The 24500-nt window shown below is 46.5% G+C and overlaps 1 protein-coding gene across 2 annotated transcripts in view; it reads left to right on the forward strand.

Annotated features, from left to right (window-relative positions):
* Positions 1-24500, forward strand: part of LBR (lamin B receptor) — a 704650-nt gene that overhangs the window by 547852 nt on the left and 132298 nt on the right. For both annotated transcript variants that reach the window (XM_086926155.1, XM_086926154.1), the window contains one exon: positions 17836-17961. In XM_086926155.1, coding sequence (XP_086782281.1) covers positions 17836-17961 — 126 coding nt within the window. The remainder of the gene's footprint in view (positions 1-17835; positions 17962-24500) is intronic.

Consider the following 24500-nt stretch of genomic DNA (forward strand, 5'->3'; position numbering starts at 1 on the left):
GGCCAGTCGTGTGTGGAGGCCGCTGTGCCGGAATATGAAGGAGTCATGGCTACTCCCTGGGTACTGGGCCACAATGTCAGTGATGTAGGTCTTAGCATTGCAGACCATCTGTATGTTGAGGGAGTGGTAGGACTTGCGATTGCGGAACATATACTCCGTGGCAGCTGGTGGGCAGATGGCGATGTGGGTACAGTCTATGCATCCGAGTACATGTGGAAAATGGGCTACATTGTAGAATTGTAGCTTGGTCAAGTCCAAATCCTGTTGGCTGGTGGGAAATTTGATGTGACGGTGTAGCTGGGTGAGCATAGCGTCAACAATAGTCTGGAGGCAGCGTGACATGGTAGGCTGGGATATCCCCCCAGCAGCCGCTACTATCCCCTGGAAGCTCCCGGAGGCCAGGAGGTGAAGGTTACACAATACCTGCACATGTGTAGCACCACATTGGTACGCCTTGTTGGGTGCTGCATCAGGGGGTCAAGGTCCTGTATTAGCTGCATTATCATTTCCCCATTCAGCCTGTATTTTGCATATATCTGCTCTCTGGTTTGGCCCAGCAAGGTGACCCGCTGGCGGAAAATCATGTCCTGGATCCTGCGTCTCCTCCGTGCTGCTCGCTGTAGCCTTCGACGCCTGACCACCATGTACATTCCTGGCATTGTGGAACTCCTAATGCTGCTGCTGATTGTCCTTATGTGTAATTGGTGAGGCCTGAACCTGTTACTGATTGGCCAACGGTTTTTTAAAAGAAAATTTTTAATGGCTTTTATGGTTACCACCTGCTTTGAGTTGTCCTTAATTAACCGCGCAAACAGCGATTTTTGGGTTTTTCGCTATTTGCGATTTTTCATGAATGCCGATTGCGATTGTTTAGCGAATTCGCTAATTATTTCGCAGAATCCGTGGATTGTCGCATTTTCCGATTCGCTAATGCTCTCCTACCGGGATTCTGCAAATATAATTGCGAATTCGCTATTTTCATGTTGAATGCCGATTACGGATATTGCGCCCGCAATTGCATTTTCGCAGCGATTGCGGGCGCAATTTTGCTTCATGAATCAGGCGGAAAGTTTCTTCCCCTATAGTGCTCAGGCACATAGGGAGTAGATGGGGACCCACCCACCTAAACAGGTTTTTGGGGCCCTTTGGAAGACTCAGACTTTTTATCTTGGGGATTCTCACCACCTTTCCCCTGGGGAGGTTTTGTGACCACTTTGTTTTGGTCACCCCCAGTGGCTGTCCTCGTCACCCTAGTCTTGACCCAGTGGTCTGCCTTCTTTCCCAATTATTGGGGAGAAATTAGACCTAGGTCTACCAAATGCTGATGTAACTTTTCATTTGTGCAATTACTCAAAATGTGTTCCTTCATAAACAAATTATACAGTCCAGTAAAGTCATGCACATTGTGTCCATTTAACCAACCATCCAGTGCCTTTACTGAGTAGTCTACAAAATCTATCCAGGATTGGGTCTGGGTTTTGTGAGCCCCCCTGAACCTAATTCTGTACTCCTCAGTGGTGAGTCCAAATCCCTCAATCAGAGTCTTCTTCATGAGATCATAGGACCCTGCATCTGGCCCAGAGAGGGTCAGAAGTCTGTCACTGCAGTTACCAGAGAACAGTTCCCACAGGAGTACCCCCCCACTCCCCCCAGAGAGGTTTCTTTTGCTGTCTGATATCACAAGCCCTCTCAAAGGCTGTGAACCACTTGGTGATGTCATCACCTTCCTCAAATTTAGGGACAATCCCTTTGGGGATTTTAGGGTCATAAGATTGCTCTCTACCCTTGTCATGGGTATTGCTGCCACCAGAGGTGGGGGCTAGGCCCATCGCTTTTCTTTCTTTTTCTAGAGCCAGGAGCCTGGTCTCTAGGTCTAACCTCTTGCCCAACTTTTCTAGGAAGCTGTCCTCTTCACTGGGGCTTCCCCCAATGTGTTCCCTGGCGACTAGCCCGCCTGTGTGGTCCCTAGGCTCCCAGAGGTTGATTCTTGGAGTCAGGGGTGCAGGGACCCCCTCCTCCCTAGGAATGATGGGGGGGATTATCAGTGTCATCCTCCTCATCCACTCCTTCTTCCTCTAGCTGGGTGTCACCCTGCTCAGAGGGGTGGTCTTTTGCATACTCAGCCAGGAGCTCTTGGAGCTTTTGTTTGGTTGGATGCAGACCTAAAGTTATTTTCTTTACTTTGCATAGTGCCCTCAATTCCTTGAAGTCCAGGTGGAAGTAGGGTGTGAGGTCGAGTTCCTCACCATGTTTGTATTACCTTCACTAATAGCTGGGTTCTGTTTAGACATTCTAACCTGATAGTTCTAACCCTCTACCCTAGCTTATAATGAGTTTTATTTTCACGAAATTCTAATGGGACTTAGGCAAGGCCCTATCAGATTTTTAGTATTTTTGGAAAAGACCAAATTCAGAATTCTAAAGGCAATTTACGAGTTCTGTTGTGTGATCAGATGTAATGTAATGTAATGGAAAATGTAATGTAAAAATTACTTATAAAGCGCGGCATTCACCGGACGGTTTCTTGGCGCTGTTCACTTTATTCGGTAAGAGGCAGAAGGCGGGGAGAGAAGAATTTGAGTAAATGCCATGGAAGAGGTGGGTTTTTAGGAGAGACCTGAAGTGAAGGTGAGCGGAAGAGAGTCTCAGTTCCAGCGGCAGGGAGTTCCAGAATGAGGGTGCCAAAAAGGAGACTCTGAGACCTCCGTGTTTTTTGCGCCTGAAACGGGGTGTCTGAAGGAGCGCAAGATGAGAGGAACGGAAGGTTCCTGGAGGGGGTGTAAGGGTGCAAGAGGGAGGAAATAAAGGAGGGACCGGTGCCGGCCAGAGATTTATGAGTCAGGCAGCCAAGTTTGAACTTGCAGCGCTCCGAAATGGGAAGCCAGTGGAGGGCCTTGAGGAGAGGACGGACGTGGTGATGTTTTGGTTGATGGTAGCTGCCTGATTCTGAATCAGGCAGCTCGCCTTAGTCCAAGTAGTCCAACAAATGCAAGTTTGTATCCCACCGCTGATCCACCAATGTGAGAAGGTGGCTCTATATATACTGGACCATAAGGCAGTACAGAGTGTATAGAGTCCACAAACCCCAAAGGTTTAACAGAGGTTAAAGTCAGAACTGACGTTACTCTCCAAAGTGGTAGCTTGGTCGAGCAGTAAGGCAGTGCCAGAGGACAGTGTAAAGCATTTGTTGTACACACTCAGTCAGCAAAAGGTTTCACACACTCAAGAACTGAACTCCAGGCCAATTGTTATTATATCCTTAGATATAGTTGTTTTGTTTTTCGAACCGACAGTTATAAATATATACTTTTCGAGATACGAGTACTCTCATGTAAATACTTTGCAGAGGAGCAATACGTTTGAACACACAATAATTACAGGATAGCTAATAAGCAATACAGTTCTGAAACACACTCTAGCATTGAGCTCAATGGGTTTTTCATAGGAATGTATAGTTTATTACTTTATGGATTACTTTGGTAGTTCCAGGACTGGTTCGTAGATTCAGTCCTGGGGTCTAAACTGAAACCAGATTAGCAAAAACGTTTTAGTTACTGTGATGGATTTTCCTGCATAGAAAGCTGTTTTACAAGTTCACACTTAGAAACTTTTCAAGATGGTTCTGACAATGTTATCCAATGGGAGGAAATTCAGGTTAGAGATAAAGTGCGATCCCGTTACTTTTGTAACCCAGCACTAGTCTCCTAGGGCCAGCACTGGGAGCTTAATTTAAAACAGGTAGGTAATTGCGTTTCAGTATCTCGTACGATTTTTGAAGAATATTTGCAGTTTTCAAAAGTAGACACTTAAAAGGAATTTCATAGAAAAGCAGACAATGGGTTCCTATGGAGAAAAATACAGGTTACTAGTAAACCCGCTCGGGATTACTTTGGCGGTTCAGTACTGGGCTGAAAGGTACAGTACTGGCTTCTCTCCTGATCACAGGTGAGTATTTTCGAATTCGGACTTTGGCAAATTTTATAGGAATATTTTCAGACTTACCTTTTTTTTTGAGTAAAAATGGGTCAATGTTATCCAGTGGCAGGTAAGTGAATTACCAGCCTCCAGGTGAGTACTTGGTTTGTGAGGGTAAGGTTCTGGGCACATACTCAGGGGTCCCCCAGGATCAGGTAGGTACAGTTAGTACACCCTCAACGGCACAGGGGCGGCCGGGTGCAGAGGTAGTTAGGCCCAATGTTAGTCAATGAGAGGCAGGAGGCCTTCCGTTTGCGGCGGCTGGCTAGCCAGCCATGTGGCTGTGGGAGTTGGGCTCCTGGTCACTTGCTCAGGGCAAGGGGGGAAGTAGATTAGGACAGAGAGGTCCCAACCAGCGGCACTCGGGCGGCTAGGTGCAGGGTGCATTTGAGCTGCAGGGCGCTCAATGTTATCCAATGAGGATCTTGGCAAAGGAACAAAGGCTGCAGGGTCGGGGACGGTGACTCTCCGGGGGCGAACAGCACTTCGAGAGGTAAGTTGGGATGTTGGAGCACAGGTAGGTACCCCAAAAGGAGGCAGAGGGGTATTGGTTCGGGTTGTTGCAGACCCAGGAGAGTGGGGGCTCCCCACCCAGGGGTCCAGCAACATGTCTGCTGTGTGGCAGCCTCTGCAGCCACTCAGCCCAGATGTGGATTGTTGGTTCGGGTTTCTGGAGGGCATCTCTTAGATGCCCTCTCGTGCATTTTACATTAAATCCCACACTGGCATCAGTGCGGGTTTAATGTGCTGAGAAGTTTGGTACCAAACTTGTAAGTCTTCAGTGAAGCCATTATGGTGCTGTGGAGTTCGTAAATGACAACCTCCCAGCACCATATACTCTTAAATGGCAACACTGCACACACAGTGCTCAGGAATGGCCTTGGGTACTGTAGGGGCACAGGGCTCATGCACCTGGGCCCTCGCCTCTGGCGTAGGGCACCCAGCTAGAGGGGTGACTGAAGTATGCCAGGACAGTGGGTTCTGTGGGCACGGCACACAGGAATGTGTGCCGTGTCGACTCTTGCTTTAGTTCTGTACTTAGGCACTCAGCCTGCAAAGGCAGTGTGTGGGTGCCAGGGTAGAGGGTCCCTGAGGGTGGCACAATAAGTGCTGCAGCCCTCAGAGGTGTTCTCTGGTCACCATGCCCTGGGTACAGGTGGCCAGAGATGCCAATTGGGGGTGAGCAGCCATGACAATGCGGGCTTTACCCCGTGCTGCCATTAAGACGCTGCTATTACAACGCAAGTCGTTAGAACGACTTACCCTGGAGGGCGCTGTTGCTAAAGGAATAGTTTAATTTCCTATTCCAACACCTTCCCTACTGTAACATGGGCTGGAGTTGGAATAAAAAATTAAACTATTCCACAATTAAGCAACTACAGCGCAAGTCGTTGTAATGACTTGCGTTGTAAAGGATGCGTCGTAATGGCACCGCGGGGTAATCCCCGCGTTGTCATGGCATACATCCCCAATTGGGTGTTTTGTTTCTGAAGGAGAGTAGGGTCTGCAATCCTATGGTCACCCCAGAATTTTTGCTTTTTGCTTCACTGGTTTACGACTTTCCCTGGCCGTGGGCCTGCTAATCAGACCCACAGCCTAGCTGTTGTCTCTCTAAATTGACATCCAAGTACTTTAGGTGCATTTACCAATTGGTATTGGGTCACTCTTGTAAGTCCTTGTACAGTGTACCATAGGTACCCAGGGCATAAGTGTACCCAGGGCCTACCAGGGGCTGCAGCATGTATTATGCCACCCCTGGCTGGCCATCTAAACAGACACAACTGGCTGGTAACACAGCTGGGGCAAGGTGGTGTAATCACCCTTTGCTTTAGCTATAGTATACCTATATCTAACCCTAAAATGGACACATATACTCCTATAAGTCACTCCTATGGCAGGCCTTAACAATCCTGGAGGCAGAGTGCTTAGAATTATGTGAGATGGTGCTCTAGCATGAGCTGAGCCTGTCTGCAGCTTTCGGAACCAAGTCCTTTAGCTGTTTCCATGATAACGCTATACCATATGCTCTTAAGTGCATTATAATCCTCGCGGTTATTGCTAACTTTGGCATAGCATTATCAAAACATGTCGAGTAAGGTGTAATACAAATTGGAATACTACCCCCTCGCCAGTTCTGGCGACGGGGGTAGCATTCCACCCTTTTAGAGGGACACGACATGTATGTAACTGAGAACCCGGTTAAAGTTAACTCGAGCCTCAGCATCACAAAATGGATGCTGCCACCACAGACACGAGTCTGACCTCCTGCTGCTGGGAGTCCTTCCAGCGAGGGAGGCCTGGACAAAGGGTTTCCTGCCTTGGGAGGTGCTAGCACCACCCCAGACAGGATTCTGTGTATTAAGGTAGGACAGGCTGAAAGGAATGAGACATGCCTGGGGCGCACAAGGTGTCCCTGTGCATACCCCGGTTCAAACCAGTTGCTGGGGCACACCAGCCCCAGCTCTGGCACGAAACCGGACAAAGGATAGGGGGTGTAACCACCCCCCTTCCTGGTCCCACCCATAGGAGGGACCTAGTCACAGTACAGCCCCCTTTAGGAGAATAAAGGTAGGAGCTGGTCCCATTCCAAATTAGATTATCCTGATTTGAAACTCTACAAAGAAGAAACTATGGACTTCGACGTTCTGCTCCACAGAAGACTGAAGAAATCTCCCTTGTGGCCAAGGAGCGACCACCCTGCACAAGCAGGCACCATCAAGCGTCCTAGCGGTTCACTTTGTCGTCCTTCCCGGTTGAACCAGACTTCAGAGCCCGACGAGACCCGGACTTCCAGACCTCTCCGACCTCTACCTACATCTGCAGCACAGCTGAGATCCGTGGGTGCGACGAGACACGTGGGACCGGCCATCTTGGAGAAACTGCACTCCGCTTTCAACACGACTTCAGAGGCATCCTCGAGAAAGTGCTTTGGGGATTGAGAGGCCCCAGCCCCTAGCAGCTCCTGCACAGAAGATCAGCCCTCCAGCATCCACGAGATCTGCTTGACGCGTTGTCTGGTCACTTGCCGGCTGGCTAGTGGCCTCCTAGACGGCGATCGACGAAATCTACACCGCTGGTCTGGTTGCTCCAGACTGGCCCTTGCTTCCTTCCAAAAGAGAAGCACCCCGGACCCTCGTGGTCCGCACCAGACGCCATCTCCACTCACCGTTGTGGGTTGCCTTTGCCAAGGCCTGTTGACTCCGAATCCGGATCTGACACTGCCGACAGCGAGAGCCTGCGTGGGACAGCTCGTGCCTCCATCCTGGTCGTCGAAGTCACCTCCTGGTCCACGTGGCTGCAGAGTCAGGCGTCAACTCTTCACCTGATCGCGACAACAGCATCTGGTTCCTTCCTGGTTCCACTCCGGTCACTGGCTAGTGACTGTGAACATTGTCCCCTCTGCTTTCAGGTCTCCATCTTCCTCGATCCACCCTTGGATCGCTCCGGACATCTTCCTCCTGGTCGCCTGCAGCATCTTTCTTCAAGGCTCCATAGATTTCGACGCGGAAATCCGACACACTTTCACACCTATGCACCCGCAGCCCGTGGGTGAGGTAACGAGAGCATTTCGGTGCTCAAGGGTAGATTGACTCTCCTAGTGTCCAGGTATCCTGTCGTTTTAGTCTTAACCAGTCGGAACTGTCTTTTACTTACCTTTTCGTAACTTGTAGTGTCCATTGACTTTGTCCCTCATCTCGCGTGTGAGTTCACACTCTGCACACGCGTCCCGTGGGCCTCCTGCTCCTTACCTAAGGTTAGGGTAGTGTAGTCCCAGCGATCCTACAGCCTCTGGACAGCTCCATTCCTTCTATCGATTTCCTTATACCATTACTTAGTATATGGTTTGTCGTGCCCCTAGGGCACCATTGTAATTTGTGCAACTTAACGTATTTTTCTTAAGAGTCTTGTCATGTGTTTAGCCCTCTGATCTCATAAAGAGTTCAGAGGTGTTTTGTTAGTAATAAATATCTTGTTTATTTTCATAACAACCTGTGTGGTGTCCTTTCATTTGGTATTCAAGGGGTTATATGTGGTAAAACAGCTGGCTTCACATGCCAAAAGAGTTTAGCCTAAGACTGCTTTGTCCATGCTACCATTAGGATAGCTGGTCTATAAGGTTGACTTACAACCAATCACCATAAGGGTTGTTTGGACCGATACAAGGGTATCACTAGAACAAGTGAGCATCATATATCAGGCCAACTTCTCACAGTTTCAGCATAGTTTTTCTTTGTAAGGAAGGAACACAGGCCCTGGGTACCTGGTTTTTTGACTGGGTGTGAGTGTTTGATTGATTCAGATGCTCCGTCCATCACCACCCCCTTTTGTACCGCTTTTGGCCGCCATAAGTGTGGCAGGGTATACTCAGACGTGAGTCCCTTGCTCACTTTGCCACTGAATTCATGCAAGCCGGGTTGAAGACGGCTGGAATGCCAGAAACCGGTCCTCGGAGGCTTGTTTCCGGTCCAGGGAAGACATGGCTTGGCAGTTCGGGCTGGACTGTTCCCATGAGGCACAGGGTCAGACTCATTTGCATATAGCCATGTCTGAACTGTGGTGGCAGAGTGGGCTAAAGAACGGTGATGGATTAAACCCAGATCTTTTGACTGGGTGTGAGTGTTTGATTGATTCAGATGCTCCGTCCATCACCAGCCCCTTTTGTACCGCTGGGTACCTGGTTTGCAGGGACCCAGGGCAAACTCAGTCAAAGTACATCAGCAGTTCAGAATAAAGTGGGGGCATACCAAGGCTAGAAAGATGGCACTTTCTCACACCAGTTTTCTTTATACAATGTACAGTGTAATTTATTCAATACTATTTGGTGTTCAGCATCCTTGGAAGAGTTAGAATGGTACATTATGTGGTTGGTGATTATAGGAAAGTGGGTTTCTGTTGCAGTAACCCCCCCACACTTTTTACCAGACTACTGATGCACTTTTTCTTGGTGTGTCCTGGGTCCCTGACAATCAAGTTCCCAGGGCCTGTGTTCTTTCCCCAAAACTAACCCAGTTGGCATCTCTGGCCACATGTCAGGCCCTGGTAAATAGTACCACAGGTACCCAGGGCACTGTGACCAGAGAATGCCTCTAAGGGCTGCAGCACTTATTGTGCCACCCTTAAGGGCCCTTTACCCTGACACGCACACACTGCCTTTGCCGGTCTGCGTTTCTTGGTACAGAACAAAGTGAAGAGTCGACATGGCACACATCCCTGTGTGCCATGCCCACAAACCACTGCCCTGACATATATCAGTCACCCTTCTAGCTGGGTGCCCTATGCCAGTGGTGAGGGTACAGGTGTATAAGCCCTGTACCCCTACAGTGCCTAAGTCCATTCTTGGGCACTGTAAGTGCTGCCATTAAGAGTATATGGTGCTAGAGGCCACAATAAGAATGTTCAAAGCTTCGGACAATAAGGTGCAATTGAATACGAAGTAGCAAGAAGTAAATGGACACTGAAATGATGATGTAAATCTAACACTGCGGATAAAGGAAACCCGTCCCTGGTGGATCAAGAAAAATATCTTTTTTCAATGGATAACTGCTGGATCCTACAAAACCATAGCTCTTCTTGACAACAGATGCATTCCTTATATAATAAGGGAGCCTCACTTGCAAAGTATGGAGGCAACTAGACTGATCCGAGGAAGAGTGCAGATTGCTCATTAATTTTTTGTAAGTTAGATTGGCTGTAAAAGCTTTCTTCCCTACCCTTCAAACCATGCATGTCATGGTGTGGACGGCTCACACCACCACAACTTCTGAAAACAAGGAGAGGCCTTTCTGTCACAGGAGGCCGTGAAGTTAGGAGGCCAGCAGAGCATGTTCCAGGTATTCACAGGAATGTGGCAGATCATCGTGGGAGGTAGACGACAATCAGCTCCATTCGATTTTTCAAAGATGGAGCACGCCTCAGTGTGACATGTTCTCTAGTAATCTTGATAGTCCCGACATTGGCATGTCATCACTGGTACGTGGAGCATGTTGGTGGACGCACCAATCCACTTCAAGCCAGATGCAAGATTGCTCTCAAGGAGAAAGGGAAAAACACTTCAGCACAATCTTCATTTCCTTTGAGTAACCCATGACTGATCACGCCGTGGAGTTTAGACATTCACCCATTCCTAAGGTGTTGAAATCCAACAGTGAAAACGTATGAATAAAATTAGATATTTTTTTTAATTTGGCAATGAAGCAAAAAGAACTCATTCAAAATTTTACCTCACCAATTGTTACCATATCTCAATTTTTGGCAAAATCCTGACTTTCTTTCACATTGATTAAAGTTTATCTTGCTGCAACTTCGAACTTTTTAAGAGCATCAAATAAGATGACATTATGCTTACAAAAAATAATAAAAGTTTATGAAAGAACATGTGCTAGACTTTTCAGCGAAACCACATAAAAAAGCCACCAAAGATGGTCACTTACAATGAATGACCTATTAACTCTGAACAACAAGAAGTAGAAGTTGCTTCACAATCCTTTAATTTTGGAGAAAATGGAGAATGTAGGCATGTTATTGACTTGTGCAACCTCAACAAGTATTTGAATACTTAAGAGTTCCAAGGACTATGATCAGTGTATATTTTAGGACAGGAAAGGGCCCAGCCTCTCAGCGAGAACCTGTACCAACCACTTACGGAATAGGGGCTTGGGGTACCACATCTTCTCCTCTGTTGTCAAGCATAACAAATATGTTACATGATTGAATGGTTAAAATAAGAGACAGATCAGCAATGGTGAGTTATAGACCAGACTTCAGCAACACATACACCTCATGATTCATCAAGGAACAATGAGGATCACAAGCACAGATGCTGTAAGCAGTCATCTTATGCTGAACTATGAATGGCAGTTGAACTAAAGACCACTATCTTTGATACCTTGGAGATGGGTGAACTCCCTAATGGGATCTCTTTGCAACCAGTCACAAGAAAATGAAACCCCCACCCCTTATTTTTATAATTGATAAATATATCTTTAAAGTAATTGGTCTCTAACATTAGTCTAGTTTACCACTTGCTTTGTTGTTGAGGCAATATATTTAGCAACTATGGGGCGGAGTTAGAGTTTTGCAGAGTGAGTACTCCATCACAAACGTCACGGAGTACCCTCTCAGCCAAAAATAATGCGTGCCTGCCTGATTTAGATGCTGGCTGTTGGCTTGTTAAATGTTTTACTGACAGTACCATCATTTTGACGTTTGTCAAACTTATAATACATTAACAGGAACCCTTGCGATGGCGGTTCCTGCCAATTTTAAGAGAATCTGCTCGGCTGGCGTGCATCTCTAAGTTCGGAGTATGGTTACCATGTTGTCTTGACGGGGTGATTAACGTACTCTGAATCAGGCCCTCAGTATTGATAATGTCTGACTGACTTCTGCTGCAGAAAACGGCACATTTTTACATAATGATGTGCCTTTTTTATTTTTTTGTGATATGGCTGACAATGGAGAAGAGACTTAGAGAAATATTGACATACTTCTGAATTTAGAAAAGATGATGTTACCACAGAACCATGTTAGAAGTGCATAACATAAGGTTGTTCAATTTAGTGATGCTTCAGTCTTTCTTCCACTTCCTCCAGAAAATGTGCCACCCCTCTATTTCCCTTCTGTTTAGTCGTAGATGTGATAAAGCAAATAGAGAATGAAGCATGGAAGATAACAGGGACTTGAGGAATCCTTGGGATGAACATGGGTATAAATAAATTAGGTTTTATAATAACTAATAATTATAATGTTGGGTCAAAATGTGCTCTAGCCCACAAATCTGATTATACTGGATATTCCATGGGTCCTCAAGAATGGATCTAAACACAAGGGACCTCGTTATAAGTTGCTCAGATTCATGATGAGGCTTTACTTGCGTCATGACGAATGATTCTGCATTGTAGTATCTTCATTGACAGTCAGAAGATAAAAAATTCTTGCAGGAAGACTGTCAGCGCTCACCTTGAGTTTATGTCATGAGTAAATTGCCAACTGTGTAGGGAAGCCAGAACACTTTAACTTCTCACAATTTAAAACTTCCAAGTTTAACATTTAACATTTTATAATGCAGAGAGCCGCACCATTGGCTACCTGAGGCAAATGTTTACCAAATTTTTTGTGAAGTGTTGGAAGTCCAAATATATAAAAATATTTTGGCAGCATAAACCCTAATTTAGCTTGCAAGGAAAGCCACAGAAAACCTGAATTAAATGAAGGAAAATGCGCCTTAATACGCAGCATTATAAAGTAGACTGAAAACTGAACACTGTTCCTTCAAGAAGCCGGCGGCTTCCCCATATCATCATAAAGTGGTACTCCAACCTGCTGAAAACTGAGCATTTTGTCCACTCAGTTTGCCATTCAGGGAGGTATTTTCTCCTATCCAGAAAGCTGAGCTCTGTATCTTACCATCATAGTTTACATTTCTGTATATGGAGATTGAGCTGAATCAACTGACAGGTTCTGATATTCTGCAGGAGTCTTTGGGTGATATTCTTGCTTCTCACTCTCCGTCCATGAAGTCTGTCTTTTCTGCATGCTTGTCTCAGTTCATCAGCTGGGGTAGAGAGGTTGACTCTCTTTAAGCTGATGTTTTTTCTTTTAGTTTAATCATCTGTGTCTTGTCAAGGCTTTGCTGTAGACAATGTTAAAGGTTACTTATCAGCCCTCTTCACTTTTCTTGATTTGTCTGATTGGTCCTCTTTATTCAGATAACTCTTTCTGATCTGTTTCTTAAAATAGCTCTTGTGTGTTTGCACCTGCCCCTTTATTATTACGCAGATGGATCGTACTTTGGTTCTTACCTTTCTAGTGTGTGCTCCTTTTCAACCTATGCACAGTTGCACCATAATACTTTTTACTTCCATGACTATATGTCTTATGGCCATCACATCTCCGTGTTGTGTAGTGAGTGTTTCCCGAGGCATCCCCCAAGGTTCTATTCTCTCCACTTCACTCTTTGACCTCTTTATGAAATCTCTTACCCTCATCCTGAAACAAGCAGGAATCAACTACCACCTCTATGCTGACAACACACAACGGTATTATTAGATTAGGTCCCACACTGATGTACTTCATCTTAACTATACCTTAAACAAGATCCAGCACTGGTTCAACTCCAACCAACTCAAACTCAATCCCAAGAAAACTGAAATTTTACCTCTTCTCCCCTAAAAACAACGGACTCCCCGACCAAACCTGGATCTCTGACCTCAATGCACTCAACTGCTCGCTCTCTTTGTCCAACTCTGTGAAATTTCTTCGTTTTACAGTTGACAAAATTCTAACCCTCAACGACCACATACAAAACTTTGCAAAAGGAGATCTCTCCACTCTGTCACCTGAAGAAAATCAAACCCTTCATCCCACCGGAAGACTTCAAATCGGTCGTCCAATCCCTGGTACTCCCACAAATCGACTATGGGAATGCTATCCTCAAAGGAACCCCCAAAGTCCACCTAGCCCCACTCCGATCTGTGCTCCACCTAGCAGCCAGGCTCATCACTGGCTACAAACGCTTTGATCACATCTCCACTGCCCTGAAGGCTCTCAATTGGCTGCCCATTGATTGTAGATCCTCCTACAAGACAGCATGCATCACACATAAAGTCCTACACCAGATTGCCCCGCTGTACCTCACAAACAAACTATAAAAACACGGGCAGCACCAGAACGATGAGGAGCACAAACACTTTCCTCCTCATCCCTCCCTTATTCAAAAAGAAAACCACTCAATCTCGTTCCTTCTCTGGAAATGCACCGATCGTCTCGAATGCCGTCCCTAAGGAATTGCGTTGCAACCCCTCCTTAAAAAAAGACATTAAACTGCACCTCCTCTGCAAATACTGGGGTCTTAAATCATACCTCTGACGACCCTATCCTCCTCTACTTCACTCCCTCCCCTCTCCCCTCCCCCTTCTATCTCCCCCATCCTATGTAAAAATGTATGTAAATGTATCTGCTCTTGCTATGTCTCTGTTTATTAGAGCTGAATGGAATGTTTGTTTTTAGTTATTGTTTCATACTGTGCTTTATGAGCAACTCCTGCAATCTTGTTTTGCGCACATGTAAAGCGCTCTGCGAGCCAGCGCTTTATAAAACCTTTCAAATAAAATAAATAATTGTTGTCTGTTCAACCATATATGCCACCTTTTTTTCCTGACAAGTTGATGCTTTAGCCTTGAGCATTTTTTCTCCCGAACGTGGTGTCTTCCTTTCATGTGGCTTGTATAAAAGGGTGGGCCATAAAGCTTAGGTAGGTTAAGATTCAGATACATGGAATACAGAATAATACCATCCAACCCGGTACATGTACTGAGACCCCCAAGCCACTTAGGTTGAAATCAGAGGCGGTTCCTCCATGGGGGCGTTTGGGCGCCGCCTCCCCTGCTTTCTCGCTGTGGGAGAAGGCAGAAAAAAATGGTAGTTATTGCCTTAATATAACTACCATTTGTGATTTGTTTCTGCCTTCTCGCGCGACGAGAAAGCAGAACTTCCTTCCTGGTTTAGAGTCAGAGTGGGCAGTGTGTTACTCGAGGGCAGGGGGGGGGTGGCTTGCCCACTGTTGTTAATACTGATTGTTTAGGCAGCCTGAGGCCGCCCAGACAGTATTAACTACAGTGGGAAAGCCACTCCCCCCTGCCCTCGCGTAACACCACACACTCACTCTCCCTTTTCTCTCTGTATGCTGCTGCAGCAGCGTACAGAGAGAAAATGACGTAGCCTGGGGCAGCCGGCCGCCCCAATCAAAAACGCGGTGGTGGAGGGAAGGGAGGCTGCCTGCTGCGCCGCCTTCCTGTGATGACGTGCTGCAGGACTTGAAAATGAGGAAGGCGGGAGTCGGGACAGAGTCTCTCCGGACGGTGAGTTTATTATTTTTTATTACCCGTTCCTATTTCATTTAAATTCATACTTTTCCATTTGCTTTTTTATTATTGAGACACTCTCTGTCGCAAATCTACCCCCGCACGACATCACATGCTAATGACTTGAATGGTAATGCAGTAATTTACAGCTGTAATATCATTATGACAGTATATCATAACAACCGCAAATGTATCACAGATGGACAGATCGAGGCTGCCATTGGAAGCGATAGGTAAACACGCAGGATCGCTCCAGTATACATAATGTACCGTGTTGCAAGAGGAGCCACTTCGGAATTAGATCTGGGTGCAATCAACAGGTATTGAAACCCATTTTTTATCCTAACTTAATGATCATTCTCGCGTCGCACTTTGTCATTTCCCAAATGAACCGCGGTGTCTAATTACAACCTAAGCATCGCAGATACATGATATACTCTCTGTTTGTTCCCGCCAGACAGATTTCAGCCACAAATATCTAAAATATTCTCTCCGCATCGCTTCTAGGGGTAGTCAGCAAGACTACCAAGTTTATATAATCTCAGTTTACAGCACTTTTGGAAAAGTTCATTCATGATTGATCATGCAAAGACCGGCGTTATTGCTAGTTGGTACTGTAGAAAAGTCAGAAGTGAATAGACTTTTTCGACAGAAGGGACAACATAAACTGCATGAAATATATTTTGGCCCTTACTACAAGATGGCTGGAAAATGTGTGGCGGTCTACTGGAGCTCAAATGAATGATTCTCCCACTATCTCTGCACCAGCTTCCCGGCACCACGAGCTTTAGGCCTTAGAAAGAAGAACATGTGGACTCGAAATGACTTGCTGCTTTCAGTTTATTAATGTGTGAGACATGCAGCATCGGTTAGCACTCTCGCCTTCCTCTGGCAGGAGCACCTGCCGTCTCCATCCAGCCCGGAATGTGTTCATGGGGCAGCGGTGCTGAGACCTCTCCTCTTGGTAGGAGTGTGGTCACTGTGGTGCTTTGTGTCACGTGGACGTCTCTCCCCCACCACAGAGACCTGTGCGCACAAACCATGTTAACAGGGCTCCTTGAGCGATGTCCCAAAAAACATGACAGCATAATCTGTCTTCTAAAAGTGCATAAGGTAAAATGATCTAAACCCCTGAGCCCGTGGCTCTGCTCGAAGGGAAGGGGGAATATACAGAGAAAAGATAGAAGCAGTCATTTGTGGCCATTTCAGCTGCTCCAAAATTGCAGTGCTTGTGTCACAGCAGAAGCACGGAGGCTCGCATAGCATACAGGAGTAAGGGACACAGTGCTTTGCTTTCCCTTTTCTCCTCTTTGTACATCAACACCCTTTCAGTCCCCATTGATGCAAGGTGTGATCCTGGTACAATCACATTGCATAATGTTTCAAATTCGCCAGTGTTTGTGGAGTGATTTGGTGTAACCCTGTAGCAGAGAATGCGCAGAAAATAGGCAGACTTAAGGGGTTGTACCTGTATTGATGTTTAACAGTGCACCAATTTATAAAACGTGCAATATGTTAATGGAAAAGTAATGGTTATATTTATTTCATCATATTTTAATGCCTCATACCCCTAACTACCTCCCGGCTTTTAGAATGCAGTGTGGTGTTTCAGAGATAAAACCTTGAACATCTGAGATGGAAGGGGGGAGGAGGCTGCATTATAATTCCTATAATAAGATCCGTTTGGGAGTCTGCTTTACAGTTTCAAGACTGAGATGTGTCTGCTTGCTAGTTGTGTATTTGTCTGTCTACTTGGCAATCCCCAGTAGAGAGGCGTATGTACACCAGTAGTGAGCATGGGTCTCTGTGGAGCTGGGTGAAGGTACAAGAGCAAAGCTGTGTGAATTGAGGGCAGGGGAGGTGCAGTGACCGATCTGTTTAATAGGCCCAGCCAGCACTAATTGCTTTATTAACCTTCCTGCTTCCTCAAATTTGCTTAAAAATGCACTGTTTGTCCACTCTTTTTTCAAAATTTTCTTGGTGGGGAAGCCCTCAAACCCTCCGTAGGTTGTTCGACCTCGCTCGCTATACTCGCTACTCGTAGTGCAGTACAACAATAATGTTACGCCCCCCCACTTTCAAATGTCACCAGCCACCACTGGTTGAAATGCATCAGATTTTTATGCAAAAGAACAAGGGCGCCAGAGCCTTCAACGAGATGAGTCTAATATGAGAATTGAAACACCACAAGATATTGTCTCTTCTTTGATCAGTGCTCCCCTTCCCTTACTACTTTTCCTTCAAGCAAAATGTATTTTCAAATACAAAAAGCACCATAAGCACTTTCATCTCATGGGTGACGGTTTTATTTAATAATCTCAGAATGACTCTTTGATATCTTTCTACATTCTGTTCCCTTTCACTTGGGACAGTCCACACGCCCTTCAAGTTTTTCTCTCAGCCACATCCCTCTAAGGAGACAATGCTCCAACGGGTGGGTTATCACCGTACCGTCAATTTTTACATTGATAGGTTTAGGAAACACTGGTTGATGATCATCTCTTTGGATTCCAAAGACAGACCTTGTAAAGGTGGATTGTTTATCTAGCTGTGCTAAACTTTGGCCAAAAAAGAGCTCCTCTGTGTCTTCTAGCTTATTCTCCTGGGCGAAGGCTGGTAGTACAGCACTAACTAGAGATGTTCCAGTGTTGGACTTCTTCCAGTTTTCTATATGGGCATTTTAAATCTTTTTTTCGACTGTCACAGCAGGGCCATTTCACTTGCTCTGACCTGCAGGATTCTGCTGTAAAGTCCACCTCTCAAATCCAACATCAGTGCTTTTGTATTGATTCAAAATGTGAAAATTGTATTGGTGGTACTCAGTACTGGATTACCCAAATGTATTTTTACAGTTGCATTGAGGTAAGTGGAACTTCTCAATTGGTAATGTACCAGCCTCAATTCATTTGTTAAATTGATTATATTTGACATGTTTATCACTTATAGGCTGAGAGAGCAATGATGGCAAATAGGTAATAACCAAACTGCTTATTTTTAGGTTCTCATCAATTTGGTAATGCTTTTCGCTGAAATGAAAGTGAACGAACGTGATGTACCTTCTGTGTCCATGATCTTGGTGAACTCTTTCCAGCTCTTGTATGTAGTGGATGCTCTGTGGAATGAGGTGAGTTAAATACTTTCGACAAGTGTGAAATAATAGAAACAAAACTATTTGCAATTTGATGGATAATTCTACCTGCAGGTTCCTCACCTGTTAAATATCTTTAGTGCCAGATTGGGTCTAGAAACTTTTCCTTAGCTCTTCTGCCCTCATCCCCGAAAACGATTCCTCAGGGATATCATTGGAGCCCTAAAACGGTGTTGTCTCTGGATCCGTAAAGTGTGCACCAACATCAGATCACTTTTTTCAAAACCCTTCAATGTGGATCTGGAACTACTCTCCTTAATTTTCTGTCACTTTAGTGGTAATCTTGAAGTATTTTTTCTGTAAAATGTTTTCCTAGCGCAGTCCATAGGAACGTCACTGTCTAAGAAGTCAGTCTTTAGTCCACGTCGAGACTGCAATGGCCAATGCCCATTTCAGATCCTCAGGAGGTTTATATGTGGATTGCACGACTTGAGGTTGTGAGAGCGGGGCAGCCTCTTACACCCCAAAACAAAAGAGCCTAAATTGGCTAGTGCCGGTCTCACTTCAGGTCTCATCCTTTGCCTTCATTCAAATCCTCCAAGGAAGAACAGAGGAAGCACAAGATAAAGAGGAAGCGTAGAGGAATTTTGCCTCAATGGTTTTCTAAGTGTAGGGGTAAGTCTCCTCAGGCTTTCCTTCCTCATATGGAGTTCACTTTGAAGCCGTAGTTGGGAACTGTTATTCCACCTGAGGAGTTACGTTGTCGAGGCCAACTCTAGGACCTTTCTCAGCACCTCCTTTGCCGATTATGTTTTTGGTGCCCGCCCTGGCTTCTCCAGAGTCAGGATGCTGATTCAGGTCTTTTTCTCCATGCCATGATGGAGATGTTCTAGCGTGCTTCACTCCTCTCTTGCCCTCCACTGGGTCCCATGGGACCTGTGGGGACTCCTCTTGGTATTCTGTACACAGGCCCTCCTCAGATGCTATTAGTTTCTGCGCCCCTCAATTGCACAGGGAGCACCGGTGATGCTGAGACTCTCGCCGGTTGACCTTCCATTGGCGCCGATGCAGATGCAAACCCCGGTGCCCCCAACGTTACTTCTGGTTCCAGTGCCACCTACCCTGGGCAGCCAATATCAAAGTACAATGCTATCCTACAGAGGTTTTGAACAGAGGCTCAGATGATTGTGGCGGAGCAGCATGATACCTCATGCCAACACTACTGGCATACTTTGTATGATACCTTCATTACTTATTAAGATCCAATTTGAACACCTGACATTGTCCAGCCCAACACTGATCTGGTAATAGTGTGAAGAAGTATGTGCTGTTAATCTGTGGCAATACTTAAGGGGGGCTCTCAACTGCTGCTGTACCCTTTCCGTTCTATGAGTATGAAAAATAAATGACTGTTGCTTCCTAAGGTCTAACTGCTCTGTGTATGGGGGAACCTTGCATTTCTACTTCTGATTGTCCTGAACCTGGGCATTTGAAAGTTGCACTGCGGCAGTCATACCGCACCTTTACCATTTTAGTAAATCTTGGTAAAATATTTTCTGATAGACTTCTAGCTGCAGAGTCATCACCTTTAGAAAGTTGCCCAGGTGTCATACTGGATCTAGAAAGTTTTTAGTAATACCTCTGTGTGCTGGTACTGTCATGAATCCACTGCAGAAATGACGTGCAGAGTCTATATATGCGCCACTCATGCATTGATGTCAGTTCCTGAAGTGGATCTGAAGATTCCTCTAGACTCTCTGTGCCACTTAACCTCAATGTTTTTTCCAAATTTCTAGAGTGTCCGAGGGATGTCTCCCCAAAACCAAGAGGTGTTTTTAAGCCATGTTGGAACTGTTGATATCAAATATGTGTGATAGAGCCCCTCCAGGTGTGCCTGTGGTGTCTGGGCTCGAGCCATGATTCCAAGGCATTCAGTGGCAGTGTCTACAGATGGCCATCGGGCCATGAGCGCTAAACTTTACATCACCAAGGACTCTGCCTCCTCTTTCCATTCACACTCAGCAGCAGAGCCATAGGTCTCAATCTCTCTCCTGGATTTGGCTGACTTCCGAGCTGAGCCCACAACTGGTTTTGGCACAGGCCAATTTTCAGGGGCCTTCTACAACCCTGCAACAGATCAAAGAACTCCATGCCGCCATGCTCCAGCTCTTCAGATCCATGCCAACTCCCTCTGGTGTGCTTTTGGGCTCCAAGGTGCTGTTAGGCATTCCACATGTAGTTCCACCTGCGGGTCCACTGTCCACCAGTTGGACCCTTCAAGCCTGTTAGATGCTTCTGACTTCAGTCTGCAACCTGCCCCTGGTACACCCCACAACAGATCGAAGAGCTCCATGCAGCCATGCTCCAGCTCTTCAGATCCATGCCAACTCCCTCTGGCGTACTTTTGGGCCCTAAGGAGCTGTTAGGCCTTCCACATGTAGTTCCGCCTGCGGGGCCACTGTCCACCAGTTGGACCCTTCAATCCTGTTAGATGCCTCTGACTTCAGTCTGCAACCTGCCCCTGGTGTCACTGCTATACCTGTCCCTAGCACTTAGATGCCAGACAAAGAAGAGCTACCCATAGAACTGTCTGACACAGAGAACACTCCCTTTCTACCTCGCCCAACACCACGTACGACTACTGTGGAGGCACTGCTTGCTCTGCCAACTCCACAGGGAAGACAAAACACCTTTCACTTGTTGGCACTGATTCAGATAATGATTATGATACGGATGATGAGCTCGCTCAGCCCTATCATGATGAGAACTGGTATGATGACTTGTAGGAGGCTAACACAACCTCAACATCATCTCCTACGCCAACGACACCCAGCTAATACTCTCCCTCACCAAAGACCCAGCCACCGCCAAAACCAACTCCCAGGAAGGAATGAAAGCGGTGGCGGAATAGATGAAGCTCAGTCGTCTGAAACTGAACTCAGACAAGACTGAGGTCCTCATCCTCGGACCATCCCCATCCGCCTGGGACGACTCCTGGTGGCCCACAGCGCTGGGCACCGTACCGACACCTGCGGACCACGCACTCAACCTGGGATTCATCCTGGACTCCTCTCTAACGATGACTCAGCAAGTCAATGCCATCTCATCCTCATGCTTCAACACCCTGTGCGTGCTCCGGAAGATCTTCCGGTGGATCTCTACCGGAACCAGAAAGATGGTCACCCAGGCCCTCGTCACCAGCCGATTGGACTACGGGAACGACCTATACGCAGTAACCGCAGCCAAACTTCAGAAAAGACTCCAGCGCATACAGAACGCTTCCGCACAACTCATCCTCAACATCCCTTGCCACAGCCACGTATCCATCCACCTGAAAGACCTGCACTGGCTCCCCGTCAGCAAAAGGATCAATTCAGGCTCATCGCCCACGCACACAAAGCGCTCCACCACATGGGCCCGATTACCTCAACAATCGCCTCACTTTCTACACTCCGACCCGCCAGCTCCGCTCCGCTAGCCTCGCCCTTGCGCCGTCCCACGGATTCGCAGAACCACCTCCGGAGGAAGATCGTTCTCCTACCTGGCCGCCAAGACATGGAACTCCCTCCCAGCCCACCTACGACTGACCCAGGACCATCTCAACTTCAGGAAACACCTCAAGACCTGGCTATTCGAACAGTATCAGCACCCCCACATCCCCCCCACCCTCCTCCCTTCAGCGCCTTGACACCCTCACGGGTGAGTAGCGCTCTCTATAAATGCATTGTTTGATTGAGTGGCCTTGATATCTCCCATGAAACATGCCTTCTCTCGCCCCCTGGACTAGCCACAAGGAACTCTGTGTCTTGCGCCGTGGTAATGCGTTGGCCGGCTGACATCCTTGACCTCTAGCTCCCCACTTTGGAGGTATAGACTAATGTATTGACAAAAATTCTCTAGCCAGGGCAATGATCTTTTGAGCCCCTCCTGCAATTTAACAAGCCCTTAACAGACACCTTATTGGAGGCATAGGCCAAACCTTGCTCATATCCACCAGCCAACCTCCAAATTGTGTGATGCCATGACCCTGCTGGGTTCGATTCCGCTTTTCTATCCCAGCACCCCTCCGCTGAAAGTTTGGTGTTGCAGGCATCCACAAGACAAATCTCAACACTTTCCCAACTACTCCTCCAGACAAGAGTCAAAACGTTTGTGGGTGGTTGCTAGTAAAGAGTAGCAAGGTATTTCTTTCAGTTGGTTTGCAGTATACAGATGTGCCTAGCTTCCCATCTTGTATCTGTGTGAGTAAATGTTGGTACTTTGTTACTCTATACTAGTTACCACCCGCAAGGTCTACGTGATGGTTTGCCATATGTACAAATCCTACGTATTCGTAGAAATGGCGCAAGAGCTACTTTTGTGAAGCAGCCATTTTGCCGTTGAACTGGGAAGGTTTGCACTCCAGTCTTTTTCACACACCATGGCGCCTTTCATGTTTGTTTTCTTTCTTCTGATTTCTCCCTGATATGGAGAGTGCACACTCTAGCCTTTTTCATGCACTGAACGCTATGCATCATGGCATCGTCCGTGTTTATACTCCACTTAAGGTTTTCCCAACCACATGAATTCCCAAGCTTCTGTGATGGCACTATACCTGTGAGTGTACAAATTGTTCCCTTCCCTTATTGCTTGTATTATTTAGGCACCAATCATAATTCCTGTGCTCCTTTTGGCCTGAGGATGTCGTAATAAATTGTAAAAGTCCGAAATTCCGTCGACAAATATCCAGCTGAAAAAGACACTCATTTTGCAATGATATGCATATGAACTCTTTGATCTATTTATTTTCATGCACAATACTGGATTGTTTTATTTATTAAATTTTGTTCCAATATTCTAACGTGGTCTATAATCCTTTTTGAGGGGTGTTTTTCACTTTATTACTGTTTGAAGTGTCGCACAAAAACTCTACTTATGGCCTCTAAGTTACGCCTCACTGCTTTATGCCAACCTAGGGTTATTCACAGGTTAATTTAGGGTTGGCTTGTGCCTCACCCTGCCACGGATTATCGTTGATTTTTGACCAAGGCTCACACCCCAGTCAACCATCAACCCAATTTCTCACAATTACCAATTCAAAGTACCATCTTATTGCATCAGATCTGCACCAGGAAGTTTTATGAAAAGTGTTGTTATAGTGGCTACAAATCTGAGATGAGATGTCAAACATGTGTAAGCATATCACTAAGGCTCCTCAATCCTTTTGTGGCTCCCACAGACCTTGTGGAAACCAAGGCCAGACGTCTATCCAGTCCGCCCAATCCTAGAGCGACATTTATTGTGACAATCATCGATAGACACTTTTTTAAGGTTGATTTTATAAACATTAAGTTTGGACGAATGGGCGCTTCAGATTGTTCAATGGGGTTATGCCCTATGCTTTACTTAAACACCACCACCCGTCACACCATCGGCTGATAGAGGACCACCTTTCGTTCTTGCGATAGGAAGTACTTTTGGCTAAAAGAGCCATTGAGAGGGTGCAGAAATCTGAAGTGGGTTGTGGTTTCTATGCCTGCTACTTTGTGGTGCCAAAAAAGGATGGAGGACTTTGTCCTATTCTTGGTCCTCGTCCTTTTCACTTCTTCCTGCTAAAAACAGTCAAAGTAAAAAATGCTCGCTCTTGCTCCGGTCCTGTCTGCTCTGGATCCCAGAGACTGGAGGGTAACTTTGGACTTGCAGGACGCATATTTCCAGATTCTCATCCTGCCGGCCCACAGACATTACCTGCGGGTCATGATGGGTCATGAGCATTTCCATTTTCCTGTGCTCCCTTTCTGCCTTACCAGAGCTCCTCAGCTGTTTACGAAAGTGATGGCAATAATCCCAGCTCACCTGTGGATGTTAGGGGTTCCAGTCTTCCACTACCTCAATGTCTGACTGGTGAAAACAACGGCAGGCACCTCCCACCTCCTGACTACAGGGATCCTCCTGCATTTGCTCAGGATCTCTATCAATGTGTCAAAGTCGCACCTGACTTCATCTCAGATGCTCACTTTCATCTGAGCAATTCTGGACACAGTGCAGTTACACGCCATTTGTGACTCCAGGGTATTCAAGCTATGATACTGATGTTTTAACCTCTATCCTGGATTTCGGTGGCACTCTTTCTGAGGCTGCTGGACCTCATGGCCTTCTTTTGGTAAAGCATACCCATTGGCTTATGCGAGATCTGCAGTGGGACTTGAAGTTCCAGTGGATTCATTATCAGGTCCTGGTCCTTATAACGGAGGGATCTGCAAAAGACCTGCACTTGTGGCTAAGGAAGCGCTATTGAGTCATCAGTAAGCCCCTATCTCTGCCCGTGCAGAACTCACAGCGATTACAGATGCTCACCATTAAGTGAGGTGCCCCTTCCCCTGCACTCTTGAGTGTTGGTGATCGAGGCCCTCCTCCACCCGCAGGTTTCCCTGCGCCTCATCCCTGGTGGTCCAGTGGACCTCTGTCTCCTTTCTTTCTTTCTGCTCCTTCACTCGTTTTTCTCCCCTTTCTATCTTTCACCTTTCTGCACCTCTGCTCTTTTGCGCCTTATTTCTGCCCATTTTCCCTTTCTCTCCCTCTGCTCCTTCACTCGT

The sequence above is a fragment of the Lissotriton vulgaris genome, chromosome 6, assembly GCF_964263255.1.
Source record: "Lissotriton vulgaris chromosome 6, aLisVul1.2, whole genome shotgun sequence".
NCBI classification, from domain to species: domain Eukaryota; kingdom Metazoa; phylum Chordata; class Amphibia; order Caudata; family Salamandridae; genus Lissotriton; species Lissotriton vulgaris.